This window comes from Alligator sinensis, unplaced genomic scaffold (assembly GCF_000455745.1).
Source record: "Alligator sinensis unplaced genomic scaffold, ASM45574v1 scaffold778_1, whole genome shotgun sequence".
NCBI classification, from domain to species: Eukaryota; Metazoa; Chordata; order Crocodylia; family Alligatoridae; genus Alligator; species Alligator sinensis.
The window spans coordinates 227007-241562 of record NW_005842946.1 but is presented as its reverse complement, the minus strand read 5'-3'; the positions used below and the strand labels follow the sequence as shown (position 1 = coordinate 241562).

Here is a 14556-nt window from a genome sequence, read left to right as displayed (position 1 = left end):
GGGAAAGAGGAAATAGTGACCAAAGAGCAAGGAGAAGACAACCAAAGGATGAGAAAGCAGTGAGTCGATTAAGAGGGATGAGGAGAGGGTGAATAGGGAGTCAGTACAGTTGAGAAGGGTCCAGTCATAGTTAAGTCATGGCTGGGATGGAAGCCTAGAGCAAGGGGTGGAATAAGGCATGAGTAAGGGGTGAGGTTGAGTAGAGAATGAGGAAGGAGTGAGTAGGAGTAAAGAAAGGCTAGATTGGAGTTGGAAAATGGTGAGGTGCAAACAAACAGGGAGGAGGGAACAAGGAAAGGACAAATGAGGAGAAGGTAGAAGATGAGTAAAGGGTAAGTGGAGAGGGGTAAATGGAGAGCAACTTGTGGGAACAGGGCAAGGGAAAAAGGAAAAAAGGGGAGTGAGGGGTAATCATCCCTCATTTTGCAGACTTAGTGGTGCCTTTGACCGAAATAGTAAAGGCAGCGGCTCAAAAGGTGAGGGATGCACTATGTACGCAGCCACTACTATATACACCAGACTTCAATAAACCATTTGTGGTATTGACAGATGCGTCCAACTGGGCTATTGGTGTGGTGTTGTTCCAAATGGAGGAAGGAGAAGAACGTCTAATAGCATACATCAGTAGAAAGTTACACCCTCCAGAAAGAAATTATGCTATAATAGAAAAGGACTGTTTGGCCATCAAATGGGCCATAGAAACACTCCGATATTATCCGTTAGGTCGGAAATTTACGTTAATCATGGGCCACGCTCCGCTGTGATGGCTACAGAGTATGAAGACTGATAACGCTAGGCTGATGAGATGGGGCCTTAGTCTCCAACCATACTGCTTTGAGGTGGAGCATTGCCCCGGGACTAAGAATGTAAGTGCTGATTTTTTGTCAAGACAATATGAAGAGGAAAAGGGTCCAGAGGAGAAGGGAAGACCCCAGACAAAAGAGAAGGGGGTGGGGTGTAACAGGGGACCCTAGCCCTGTCACCAGAAGGCATGTCCACCCCTTTAAGGCCAGAACTTAAACTCTAATGGAGTGCTGGGAAAGAAGGGGTTAAATGATGAGCCTGGCCAGCTGACTAGAAGGGGTAGGACTATAAAAACCCTGGGCAGAGTGGCAGTTTGTGGGGAGCAGCTGAAGTGGAAGGAGTGTTTCAGAGAGCTCCATGAAGGAGCGGTCTAAAGACAGGAAGAGGGGAACCACGGAAGCCCGGGAGAGACAGCAGCCACATCACAGCAAGGATGTGAGCTGATGGGTGGGGAGCTGAAGCACAGACCCTGTGAATGTAAGCTGACATGCTGCTTTTCTTTATCACATTAGCTGGTGGCAGTTATTACCCACGGACAGGACCTTTTATTTCTTTTTCTTTTTGATTAATGAATAAGAGCAGTGGTTTGGGTGAGGCTATTAGGGGAAGGAGAAGGCCTCATTTTGGGGACCCACTATGGAGTGGGGACCCCGGCACCGGCGAGGGCGCAGCTTTTGGGGCACAGACCCTGGCGCCTGAAGGCACAATCTTAAAAAGTGTGGGGAGGTCTGGTGCACCTGGGGTGCAGTTTTATTTTGGGGGGGGTTTGGACTGGGAGGGTGTGAGTTTGGGGTCATCCCCTGGTTTTGAACTTGCAGCCCCCTAGCTACGGGGCCGGCACCTGGACCACTGGGCCAGGGGGACCGGGTTCCAGATTAGGGAAGGAAAGGGGCCCATGAGCGTCAAGACACCGGAAAAGGCTAGAGCCTCAGAGTCAAACTCTGTTTAGTAGGTTTAGATGGGGAGGCCTAGCTAGAGAAAAACAGGGGTCAGGCCCACATAGGTGAAAGGCCCCCACATACACAGTACAATAGGCAGTCTCCGGCTCGCAAGAACATTATTGTAATTTCCATCAAGACATGGCAGGAAAGTATAGGGCAGGACATAAGAACTCCAAAGAAGACTCCAAGGGTGCCCCACTTAAGGTGCGGATTACCAGGAAGATGGTGCTGGGGAAGGCGACATGTTACACTTCCCCACTGGGATTCCAGATGGACTCAAGATTCCGGACGGACCGCCAGGCCTACAGTCAGGGAGGACCTAGTTAAGGAACTTCTGGTGGGGCTAGACATTTTTAAATCAGCAGGTCCAGATGATCTCTACCCCAGGATGCTGAGGGAATTGACAGGGGTCATTGCGGGACCCCCTGGCATGGCTTTCTGAGCGCTCATGGTGCTCTGACCACGTGCCTGAGGACTGAAAAAGGGCCAATGTGGTCCCCCTTTTCAAAAAAGGGAGGAAGGAGGACCCAGGAAATTATAGGCCCATTAGTCTTACCTCGGTCCTGGGGAAGCTCTTTGAGAAAATTATCCAGGAGCACATCTGCGAGGGCCCAGCAAGGGAGATTATGCTTAGGGGCAACCAACATGGGTTCATTAGGGGCAGGTCCTGTCAGCCCAACCTGGTTGCCTTTTACAACCAAGTCACAAAATCCTTAGACAGGTGTTGTGGTAGACGTAGTCTTTCTGGACTTTAGGAAGGCCTTCGACACGGTCTCTCACCCCATTCTCATTAAAAAAATTAGGCGACTGTGGCACTGATGCCTACACAGTCAGATGGGTCGCAAATTGGCTAGAGGGCCACACCCAGAGAATGGTGGTGGACAGGTCATTTTTGACCTGGAGAGATGAGGGCAGTGGAGTCCCCCAGGGCTCAGTCCTTGGGCCACACTGTTTAACATCTTCATCAGTGACTTGGACGAGGAAGTGAAAAGCACCTTGTTCAAATTTCCAGATGACTAAGATATGGGCAGAGGTGAGCACAATAGAAGGAAGGGACAGGCTACAACTAGATCTGGACAGGTTACAGGGGTGGGTGGATGAGAATAGGATGAGATTCAGTACAGACAAGTGCAAGGTACTGCACCTAGGGAGAAAGAACCAGCAGCATACCTATAGTTTGGGGAACTCCCCTCTCATCAGCACAGAGGCAGAAAAGGATCTTGGAGTCATTATTGATTCCAAGATGAACATGGGCCACCAATGTGAGGACACGGTCAGTAAAGCTAACCGCACTTTGTCATGCATCCGCAGATGCATCACAAGCAGGTCCAAGGAGGTGATCCTTCCCCTCTATGCGACATTGGTAAGGCCGCAGTTGGAGTACTGCGTCCAGTTCTGGGCACCGCACTTCAGGAGGGATGTGGACAGCATTGAGAAGGTCTAAAGGAGGGCTACTCGCATGGTCAGGGGGCAGCAGGGCAGGGCCTATGAAGAGAGGCTACAGGACCTGAACCTGTTCAGCCTCTACAAGAGAAGGCTGAGAGGGGATCTGGTGGCCATCTATAAGCTTACCAGGGGGGACCAGTGGGGAATGGGAGAGTCCCTGTCCCCCCCAAGCACTACCAGGAGTAACTAGGAATAACAGCCACAAGTTGATTGAGAGTAGGTTCAGGCTAGACATCAGGAAGCACTACTTCACAGTTAGGGTGGCTAGGATCTGGAACCAACTTCCAAGGGAAGTGGTACTCACTCCTATCCTGGGGGTCTTCAAAAGGAGGCTAGATAGACATCTAGCCAGGGTCATTTGACCCCAGCATTCTTTCCTGCCCATGACAGGGGGCTGGACTTGATGATCTGCTCAGGTCCCTTCTGACCCTACCAACTATGAAACTATGAGGGGGTGGGGCTAGGGAAGCATAGAAACAGGAGTGCTTCCCTGCTGAAAACCTAGGCATCCAGGCTTCCATTTCTTATTCACCAGCCTCTACTGCCCTTCCCAGACCTGGAAAGAACCCAGGTGTCTGGGCTCGCAGCTGCTGTGTTCTGACCCCGCAAGCCCCACTCTCTCCTCCCTGCTGAGGAGAGAGAACCCAGACTTCCAGAAGCCACCCTAGTGAAAGTGGCTTCTCTACCCATTTCCCTATAACCTTTGGTACCCAAGCCTAGCCAAAACTGTGGGGCAGAGAAAGGCAGCCAACTCTGGGATAAGGCAACTGGGGAACAGCATAACATGGCCTGGGAGGCTTGGGTGACACCCAGCACCCCTGATCCCAACCTGGGGGGGTTGTACAGCTCCCAGTGCCCCCATGGGGAATGGAGGGCAGATGGGGCAGGAGCATTTATGGACCAGTAATGTGGAGGGAGGTCCCCATTGAGAACCCAGGCATCTGGGCTCCCCCTCCCCTTTTGCTCTAACCCACTAGCCTTCACTCCCTTCCCAGTGAACTCAGGCAGCCCAACTCCCAGCCCCTTCCTGCTTCAACCCCTTGAACTGGGGAAAGAACAAAGCAGACTCCCAGTTCTCCCCTTCTTTTAACTCACAAAACTCCATTCCCCTCCCACGAGCTGGGAAAGAACCCAGCCATCCAGGCTCCCAGTGCTCCTCTTCTAACCTGTTTGATCCTCCTGCAGGACTGGCAGAGAACCCAGGCCTCCAGACTCCCCATTCTAACTTATCAGACCCTACTCTTATGGAGCAGGGCAAGAACCTAGGCAGTCAGGCCCCACCCCCCTACCTGAGCAGCGTCTGGCAGATGTCCAACTGTCTGTTCGTCCCTAATTTGGGGAGTAGGGGTTTATAGCTTCTATTCAGGTTCCCCTAGGACCAGGGGGCAGGTGGTGGAGACAACAGCCCTATGGGAGCTCCTAGTCACCCCTTGTTCCCCATACTCATTAACAACCTCATGCTAATTGCCCTTCCAGAAATCCACCCCCCACAGCTAATTACCCTAGTCAGTAACCAGGGGGAAATTTCCACCACGAAATGATTCTTTTCAACCTGGTATTTGAGCCCTTAAAGGGAAGGGAGAAAGATCACTACCATATTTCCATGTATATAATGTGCTCACCAAAGCCCCATATCTTGCCACACTCCCTTCCCAGTGTTCACAGCTCCCTCCCAGTCCTGCCCTGCCCCTCCCCAGTGTCAAATTCCTGTCCATGCCACCCCTCACCAGGGCCCTCCAACCCCAATCACATCTGAGCCCCTCCAACCTGGTAGCTGCCTTGTTCTGCCCAGGAACTTGTGACATAGGGCAAGGAGAAGCAGGTGAGGGGGGTCAAGTGGAGTTGGAGGTCAAGGTTGGGTTAGGGTACAGGTCAGAGGTTAGTGCCACTGCCCTCCTTTCCCCTGCCCTATCAGTTACTCTGCTTTCTGCCCGGTTGCCTGACCCACTGTTCTGTTATCTTCTCCCTGCCCCATCCATTGCTCCATGGGATGTTCTTTCTGCTCCCTGCCCTGCTGCTCCATTTTTTTCTCCCTGTCCATCTTCTGTTCTGTTTTCCCTGCCCTGTGCCTCCTGCTCCATCAGATGCTCTGCTTTCTGCTTCCTGCCCTATACTCCCTGTCCAATCTGCCACATAACTCACACAGACTGCCTGTGTTATGTGCAGTACACATACCACAGAGTTAGCATTGGAGGGATTGGGTTAGGTTGTGTTTCAGAGTGTGAATGGGAGTCAAGGCTCAGGTTAGAGGTTGGTTGGGGGGGTAGGGGTTTGACTAGGGATTATGGTTCCTGTGGATTAGGGGTGGGGTTGAGGTTAAAATTAGTTAGGGTGGAGATTGGGTTGGGGTGTAGTTTGAAGTTATGGTTTAAAGTTTTTTTTATGGAGGTAGGAATTAGGATTAATGGCTCTGGTTGGGTCAGGTCCGAAGTTTGGGTTAAGGCTGGTTGGAGATAAGCGTCAAATTGGGGTAAGAATGAGTTGTGCTAGGATGAGGCTCCAAGTGTGGATTGGGGTCGTCTTGGATTCAAATTCATGTTGGGAATAGCATCTGAGATTAGGGGTTTTAGTTTCCTTGGATTAGAGGTAGGGTTGAGGTTGGGATTAGAGTTTAGCGTTAAAATTAGGAGTTAGGGTGGAGGTTGGGTTGGATTAAGGTAAAGTTCAGAGTGTGAACTGGGGTTAGAGTTTAGGATTAGGGGGAAATCATGGTTTGGGTATGTCCAAAAATTAGGATTAGTGTTGGTCGGGTATGGGGACCAGGTTGGCTTGTGTTAGGGTGAGGATCCAAGATCCTAAATCCAAGACTGGGGTCATCTTGGATTTAGGGTTGGATTGGGGGGTAGGGGCTAGAATTAAGGAATATGGTGCCCATGGATTAGGGGTGGGGTTGATGTTAGGATTAGGATCAAAGTTAATGTTGGGTTGAGTTAAGGGGAAACAACTTCTTGTATGTTTGGGGGTTAGGGTTAGGTTTTGATTTAGAGTTGGGATTGAGATTAAGGCCTTTGGTTGGGTCTGGTCATGTCCAAAAATCAGGATTAGGAGTGCTTGGGGATAGAGGTTACTTTAGGGGTTGAGTTGAAATTAGTGGTCAGAATGGGTTGTGTTAGGATGGGAGTGTGGATTGGAATTGGGTTGTATTTAGGGTTAAATTGGGGGTGGGTTAAATCCAAAATTAGGATTATGGTCGATTGGAGTTAGGTCAGGACAAGGGTCAGGGGTACATTTGGATTTTAGTAGGGTGTGATAGGAATTGTGGACATGGGTTAGGGTTTAGGTTTCCCTTGGATTATGGGTGGGGCTGAGATTGGGATTAGGTTTGAGGTTGAATTGTGTTAGGGTAAGATTTTAGGCTTTAGGATTAGGACCAAATTGAGAGACAGGTATTGGGATTAGGATTAAGGGCTCTAGTTGACTCTGGTCCAAATTTCTCTTTAGGGATTGGGGATGGGGGTGTGATGGCCAGAACCAGAGGGATTAATAAACAATAAATATGTGCTTCTTGGAGGCATTTGGTATTTTGCCTAGCAGGAAACATTAGCTAATATAAAGCTTGTAAATTCATAACCTGCAAATGTAAGTTGTCTGTCATAAGTTTAACCAAAATGATAAAACTAACTTTGTATTAATTGTGGAACTGACTGGGCCCCAAAGGCAAAACTGTAGCTGCAAGATTAGCTGACCTAATGGTTTTTGCTCAGGGTTCAGCCTTGACGATAAAAACTGGATCCAACCGCCTGGCACACCCAACACATTCCAGGAAAGCATGTCCCAAGAAGCATATTCAGAGAAACCTAAAAGGGTTGGGTTTAGGTGGAGTAATGTCAATTTCAAACCTAAAGGTGCTGCATTGTAATTTGCTTATTGGATAAACCCGAGTCTAGGTAGTAACCTTTTATGATAATTTTTAACAACTTTCAATCCCATAGGGTAACATCTATAGGGCAAGATTGTGAGTGGCTCTAAAACCAACAGATTAGCATAAAACTAGGTATAAAAAAAAAGCTCGTGCGTCGGGTGACTAGCAGGAAGGAGGGAACAGAACGGTCATTGCTGTTCCAAGCCTGGACTCCCGGTGTGAGTGAGGATCGGATCCTGATCAAGGGATCTTCCCCGGTAATCCCTCCCACAGCGTCAAGGGGGACGCCTGACTTTGCTGGAATCACTTGGTGCACACCTGGCATCAAGGGACTGTTGATAAATTGCCAACCCATGTCTGTCTATCTGTTGTTTTGAACAGCCCAGTGGCTGATACCTTCGCAGTGCCCAATTGGCCTGTGAGAGAATCGATCCATCTATCTGTTGTTATTATTTACTATTGGCTCTTTAATCCTGCATTATCTGCTTATCACATTTATCTTTCTGTTAACTGTTGTGCGCGTGTAAGCTATAATAAATTTGCCTTCGCTTCACTCCCAATTTTTGTTTCAGATCGAGGAGGCAACCAAAAAGCCCGGTGTCTGATACTCTCGCAGTACCCAGTTGGCCTGCGATAGAATTGATACGTTTACAGTGCCCAGCTAGTCTGTGACATGGGGGCTGGGTCAGGGGTTGGGTTGGGATCAGGGCTGAAACTGGGTTGTACCAGGGTGAGGTTCCAATTGTAGATTAAGGGTGACTTTGTGGGTTGGGATTAGGGGGTTATGGGTCCCTTGGATTAGGGGTAGGGTTGAAATTGGGATTAGTTTTGAGGTTGGGATTAAGACTACAGTTCAGGGTCAGGGTGGAAGTCAGGCTAGGATGAGGTTCAAAGGGTGGTTGGGGGTGAGCGTTTGGGTAGGGATGAGTTCGGCACAAGGACTAAGGGCTCTGGTTTGGTCAGGTCCAAAAATTGGGATTAGATCAAAAGTGAGATTATTTGACTCTTTCCAATGTTCCCCCCTCAGCACTGTCAAGGGGAAATCCTCCATTATCAACCAGGCCAGAAACATGCAACCACCAACCTCAAAGCCAAAGACAAGGCCCCCAGACTCCAATAGCCACTGCCCCAGAGGAAGCAATTGCAGAGATTCAACTCACCAGTGATGTCCCCTGTTCACCAGAAGCCTGAGAGGCTCCCATGGGGGGGGCGATGGGGTGGGGTAGGGTAGGAGTAGGAGTTAGGGTTGGGCTGGGTAGGGATTAGGAATGGGATTATAATTGGGTAAGGATTACAATCAGGATTTGGTTTGGGTTAGGGATTAAGTGTGGGAATGCGGGGCAGGCATTAGGGGTGGGTTAGACTGGTATTTTGGATTAGAATTAGGAAGGGAACTGGGATTAGGGATTAAGTGTAGGAATGGGGGGTAGGGGTTAAGTGTGGGTTGGGTTGGGCTGGTATTAACGATCAAATGGGAGTTAGGGTCACTGGATCCAAGTGGTCTGGGATTGGGGTTGGGTGAGGGGTTGTGCCATTTAGTCTTTGTCAGGTTCAGATCTTGAATTAGGATTAGGGTCTGAAGGTAAAACTGGGTTGGGGGAGGAATCAATTCAGAATCATGATTGGGAGTGGTTGAGGATTAGGGTTTAGTAGGGATTGTTTTGGGTTAAAACTAGGTTTGGTTCAGAGTTAGCATTAGGGTCTGGATTGGGATAGTATTAGGTTTAGGCCTTGGATTGGGGCTGGTTTGGGTTTAGGTTTAAAGTTAGGATTGGGTCCAAATTAGAACATCCTGGATTGTAATTAGGGTGAGGGGTAGAGCCAGGTTTGGATTGGGATTGGTTTGAGGTTAAATTTAGGATTAGGTATTGGACAGGGACAGGGATGGGGATAGGCATGACGGTTAGGATCAGGTTTGAGGTTAAGTTTAGGATTAGGACTTGGATTGGGATAGGTTTGGGGTGAGGGTTAGGGATTGCATTAGGGTAGTGTGTCTGGGGTTCAGATTAGGTTCAGGGTTTAGATTGCAACTGGTTATGGGTGACTGCTGGATTAGGGCTACATTCACCATTGAGATCAGTCATGGGCAAGCCCCGGGGTCCAGTTGGAGGTAAAAGGGAAACTGCAGCACTGGCCATACATAGAGACTGAAGAACCATGGTATCTGGGCACCAGGGAACCACAGAGGCTCAGACTGACCCTGCTTCCCCCTCCCCCCCTCAGTTCAAGCTGGGGAAGATGAGCTAAGCGAGAACTCTGAAGCCCATTAAACCACAGCCCCGTCCCTGGAGCACCCTGCAGAGCTCCCTCATCCACCAGGGGCTTGTTAACAACTGTCTCACCTGGGGACCTGGTGGTTTTTGACAAGCAAAAAAGCAGGAGCCAGGGGGAGTGGTGATGCATGACAGGGCCCCAGAGAGGCCTGAGACCACCACCCTGGAGGGGCTGGGCCCAGCTGGCAGAGCCAAGGCCAGCCCCAGACCACTGTTTACCTCAGCCTAGTAGGCCTCAAAGCCTGCCTGGGCATTGCCCCCACAACTTGGCCATCTCTATGGAAGCACCCCAGATCGCAGCCGGCCTCAGAAGCCTACCTTGGAGCTGTCCACACAGCGTGAACGTCTCTGTGGAACAATCCCACACATAGGGTGGCCTGTCGGCTTTAAAACTTGTCAGAGTTGTCCACACAGCTTGGATGCCCCCATGGAAATGCCCTATACCCATCTTGGCCCTATAGGCCTCAAAACCTGCTTAGAAGTTGTTTCCTCTAGCTGGGTTGTCTCCATGGAAACACCCCACACCCAGTCAGGCTCAAAGCCTGCCTAGGAATCATCTTCCATAGCTTGGCCACATCCAAAGAAACACTCCAGGACTAGCATAGTAGGCCTCAAAGCCTGCCAGGAAGTTCTCCCCACAGCTTGGCCACAGAAACACAGCCTGGGGAGGGAGATGGGTAGAGGAACAGATGGGTGCCCTGCTCTGATCCCCAGGCAGAGAGTACACAATGGACAGCCCCACATACCCACCCCCAACAGTCAATGGCTGGGCAGAGGTAAGACATAAAGCCCTGTGTTTCCACTTGGGGCTGGGCACAACACATGACACAAAACTCACCTACTCCTTAAAACTTTTAATACATAAAAAAAATAGAGACCAGTTTGTGGGGGGGGGCAACCCCCCCCCCATTCTCATCTTTTGGGGGAAGGGCAAGGAACCAACAGAACCTGGGCAGGGGAGGGAAGGAAATCTGTGCTTGGTACCCCCCTGCCCCCTCCCCCGTGAGCCGGGGGGATACAAGGGGGGTGGGGGAGAAGGAAATGGGGGGTTGGATATGGCTTCGGTGGGCAAAAAAAACTCCCTGAATTACAGACCCCAGGGAGGGGGGTGGGGCTTGGCTCCCCTCTCCCACACAGGCCCTGCCCCTCCCCTTCCCAGCCCCAGCCCCTCCCCAAACAGCCACCGAGATGCCAGGGATTCAAGTTTCAAACAAAGAATCACAAAACCCAAAGCAGGGAGGGGGGCCCAAGGGGGGTGGGGCCTATTGCTTTGCCATGGGGGCAGGCTTATCTGTCTGTCCAGCCCCACCCACCCAAGCCTAGGCCGGGAAGACAGGGGGAAGGGGCAGCTATGGGGGATGGGGGGCTGCTCCCCCCACTCAAAATAGGCCATGGGGGACAGGGCCAGACTGGGGGATGTGGGAGTGGCCAGTACAAACCTTGCCTTGCCCTGCCCTCCCCCTCCAGCCTAAAACAGGACAGGAAGTGGTGCTCCAAACCAGGAAGCAAGGCCTTCTGTACTCTTAGACCTTTCATGCCAATCCTACCAGCCAGAAAGATAAAGCACTGGACAGGGGGCTGCCCCTCCCCTAAGCACAGCAAAGGGGCAGGGCCACCCCAAGTCCCTCCCATACATTCAACAAGGGGTGGGATCACCTCAAGCTCCTCCCATATGTCCAGCAAGGGGTAGGGCCACCCCAAACCCCTCCCCACTTAAGCACAAGGGGTGGGAAGGGGAAGCAGAACCAGTACAAACAGAACCCTGCTCCCCTCCAACCACAACATAGGAAGTGGCACTGCCAAGATAGGATGTCCCTTCCCCCTCCCTCCTTTTATTCCAGTGTCACAAAAATAGAAAGCTCTGTTCGGGGTGGGGCTGACAAGGCAGGGGGCAGGGCAGGGCTAGCTGGGGGGAGGCCCAGCCCCTGAGGGCCAGGGCTCCAGGCTGCGGCAGCGGGGGCAGGGCCCGGCATAGACCAGCACGGCGCAGGCCGGGGAGCGGGGACCGGCAGGGCAGCCGGGGCAGAGGCGATAGGCCTCCAGGTCACAGATGAGCTCCACCACCTCATCCACAGTGGTGAGGCGAGGCGGGTGCCCAGCATAGAGCTGGTGCTCAGGAGGCACAGGCAGGTCACACGCCACCACCTGGAAGAAGAGGCCTGGGCGAATACGGATGACAGCTGAAGCCACAGTAGAGCGAGCTGAGCGCTGCACCAAGCGCAGGTCAGGCTCCCCACGAGGCGGCACCACCTCCCAGTGTGCTGGCAGTGGGATCTCCTGCAGCTCGGCCAGGAAGCGCCGCAATGCCGCGTCCTCAGGCGGGGGCGGGCGCCGGGCCCCCAGTGCCAGCGTGCCCAGGCTCAGCACCTCCATGATCTAAGGAGACAGATGGAGGCATGAGGGCAGAATGGGACCCCCCCATCCCGAACACAGATACCCCCACCCTCCCATGGGCTCAGGCTCAGCACCTTCATGATCTGATAAGAGAGAATACCTATGCCCCCCTCAAATACCCAGTCACAGCCCCGCCTCACCCACCACCAGCCCCCATGGCCAGCCAACTACCTCACCCCAACAGAAATCCACTGCTGTCCCCATCACAGTCAGAGCTCCCAGGCCAAGTACCCCAGCACAGCCAGGCCCCCTGGTTCCCCCAACCACTGCTCCCATAGCCAAGCCTTGTCATACCCAGGCAGAGCCCTACAGCTGCCCCCTGCAAAGCCAGCCCCCCACCCCGTACAGAGCCAGGCAACCCCCACCACATTTTTCCCTCCACCCCCAGCCCATACAAGCAACCCCCTCCAAGGCCCCAGCCCTCACCACAGGCGTGGGCTCCTCCTCCTCCTCCTCTGTTTCATCCAACACCACCACGTCCCCGCCTGGCCCCCGGCCCTCGGCCTGCGGCGATGGCACCTGCAAAAGGCAGCACTCAGGCTCCGAATACTGAGGGGGCCAGACACCTGGGTTCTTTCTAGCTACTGGATGGGGAGCAGGGCCTGGGAGTCCAGACACCTGGGCTCACTCTTGGGTTTGGGAAAGGAGTAGGGGCTCAGTGGTGAAAACAAGGAGTCTGGACACCCGGGTCCTATCCCCGCTCTTGGAGAGGAGTGGGACTAGGGGTTTAGAACAGGGGGGCTGGAAGCCCGGATGCCTGGGGCCCACATCCTCTCCCCTCTCACAACAGAGCCCATGACTGTCAGACAGGGGACTCAGGCATCTGTCCAAGGGTGAAGGGGGAGACTTACCGAGACGAGGGTTGCCGGTGAGCGCTCCCCAGGGCTGGGCTCTACCTTCTCCTGCTTGACATGAGGTGCCGAGGCAATGAGGAAGCCCAGGTCGGGCAGGCTGGCGCTGGGCTCTGGGACCTGGGACTGGGGGGGGGGGGCCAGCAGCAGCAGCCTGTGAGGGTCACCTCCTATACACACCTAGCAGCAAGGCAGGCCCCCTGCCTGCCTTATAAATCACCCCTCCCCCAAAAGGGCTAAGATCCCCTTCCTCCCACGGGAACTCAGAATGCCCCATGAGGCTCAGACCCTCTCCCACCCCCCCAAGGGGACTCAGATTCCTTCCACCCCTTGTCAGGCATCCATCTCCCATGGGGAGTGGGTCTCACCTCAGCACGTGGGGGGGCTGGAGCAGGCTCCTCTGGGACGCGCTGCAGCAGGAGGGGGAAGGCGCGGGGGGGCGCAGGGGGGAGCAGCACCAGGTCACGCCCCGGCCGCTCTGTCACCAGTGCCAGGGGCCCAGGCGGCTCTGCCCCCCCCGATCCCCGCTTCTCAGCCCCCAGTAGCACATCCACCCCTGCCGGGGCCTCCTTGTCCTGTGGAAGGAGGGGAGGGACAGGTTAGTGGGAGGGCACATTCAGCCCACTCCCCCGTCTCTCTAAAGTGGCAGGGAACCCAGGCATCCACTGGGCTCCCAGTCCCCTGCTTTAACTCCCCAGCACCCACACCCCTCCCAGAGAACCCAGGCATCTGGGCTCCCAGCCACCCAACTCTGCTCTAAGCCCACTCCTGTCCTGGGACAACCCAGGCATTTGGGCTCTCAGCACCTTCTGTTCTGATCCACCATCTCCAACTCCCCTCCCAGAGCTGGAAAGGACCCAGGTGTCTGGGCTCCCAGCCTCACCCACTTTTCTTCCAGAGCTGGAGAGAACCTAGGCGTCCCAACAAATCAGATCAGGGCTGAGGCAGGTCACAGGGGGGCATGGCTGCCCTGGAATAAGTGGCATTAACCCGTCACCTCCCAGCCCTGGCCACAATCCAGCCCCCCACTCCAGAAGACCATGTGGGGGGCAGAGACCCACATGACTGGCACAGCCCCCCACACCCCACCCCTTCCAGCAACAGAATGGAAACTGAGGCATGTGGCCCCTGTGAGTCACTACCACAGAGAACCCAAGAGTTCAGGCTGCAGCTTTAACCCCCCACACTCAACCCCACCAAGCAGCAAGGGAGAATCCAGAAACCTGAGCTCGCAGTACTAGTCTGCCACACACTACCACCCACCCGGGCACCCCTCCCTCTAACCACTACTCCCACTCCCCTCCCAGAGGCATCTGGACCCATTAACATACAGACTCTCTGGCCACAGAACCCAGACATCCAGAACTCCCAGCAATGTGCCAGTAATCTCCCCTCTCCTCAAAACAACCGCAGAACTGACCCCCTGCCCTCTAAATACAACTCGAGAATGCAGGTGTCTAGGCTTCTCGCCCCCTCCCCGCTCCCAACAACCAGCCCCCTGCCCTCTCAGTACAACCATGGAACCAAGGCATCTGGGCTCTCAACCCCCTCCCCTCTCAATACAGCCATGGAACCCAGGCATTCAAGCTCTTGTCCCTGCCCCTGCTACAAACAACCAGGAACCAGGCATCTGGGCTCCCAGCCCTTCCCCTCTCAAAATAAAGGGTGTCTAGGCAGGCTCCCAACCTCCCCCACTCCCACAACAACTAGGCAACCCAGGTGTCCAGGACCTTTTACGCCCCACAACACAAGGCCCAAAGTATGCAGAAGGTGACAGAGAAAGGAGAAACAGGGGTGGGGCCAGAGCTGGCTGTAGTTGTGTGATGGGTGTGGGTGCAGGTAGTTACTTGAGAGTAGAGGACAGCAGGGAACTGTCCAGGATGCAGTGATGTAGGAATCTGGCAGGGCAGAACCAAAGCTAGGAGACAGGGAGCTGCCCAAGGCAGTGAGGTAGGGGCAGGGCCAAAGGCAGTTGTTGGGGGGGG

General features: G+C 53.5%; 1 protein-coding gene and 1 long non-coding RNA gene across 4 annotated transcripts in view; one reads left to right on the top strand and one right to left on the bottom strand.

The window, feature by feature from the left end:
• The window catches only part of LOC112548122, a 9784-nt gene extending 2184 nt beyond the window's left edge, over window positions 1-7600 (top strand). Inside the window, exons 2-3 of the long non-coding RNA XR_003091938.1 lie at window positions 724-866; window positions 7124-7600. This is a non-coding gene — a long non-coding RNA (uncharacterized LOC112548122). The remainder of the gene's footprint in view (window positions 1-723; window positions 867-7123) is intronic.
• A 2568-nt stretch (window positions 7601-10168) lies between these two features.
• The window catches only part of MBD1 (methyl-CpG binding domain protein 1), a 14810-nt gene continuing 10422 nt past the window's right edge, over window positions 10169-14556 (bottom strand). For all 3 annotated transcript variants that reach the window (XM_025192567.1, XM_025192565.1, XM_025192566.1), the window contains 4 exons: window positions 12940-13146; window positions 12572-12697; window positions 12147-12239; window positions 10169-11702 (listed from right to left, as the gene is read on the bottom strand). In XM_025192567.1, the coding sequence (XP_025048352.1) occupies window positions 11229-11702; window positions 12147-12239; window positions 12572-12697; window positions 12940-13146 (900 nt within the window). In that variant the 3' untranslated portion in view covers window positions 10169-11228. The remainder of the gene's footprint in view (window positions 11703-12146; window positions 12240-12571; window positions 12698-12939; window positions 13147-14556) is intronic.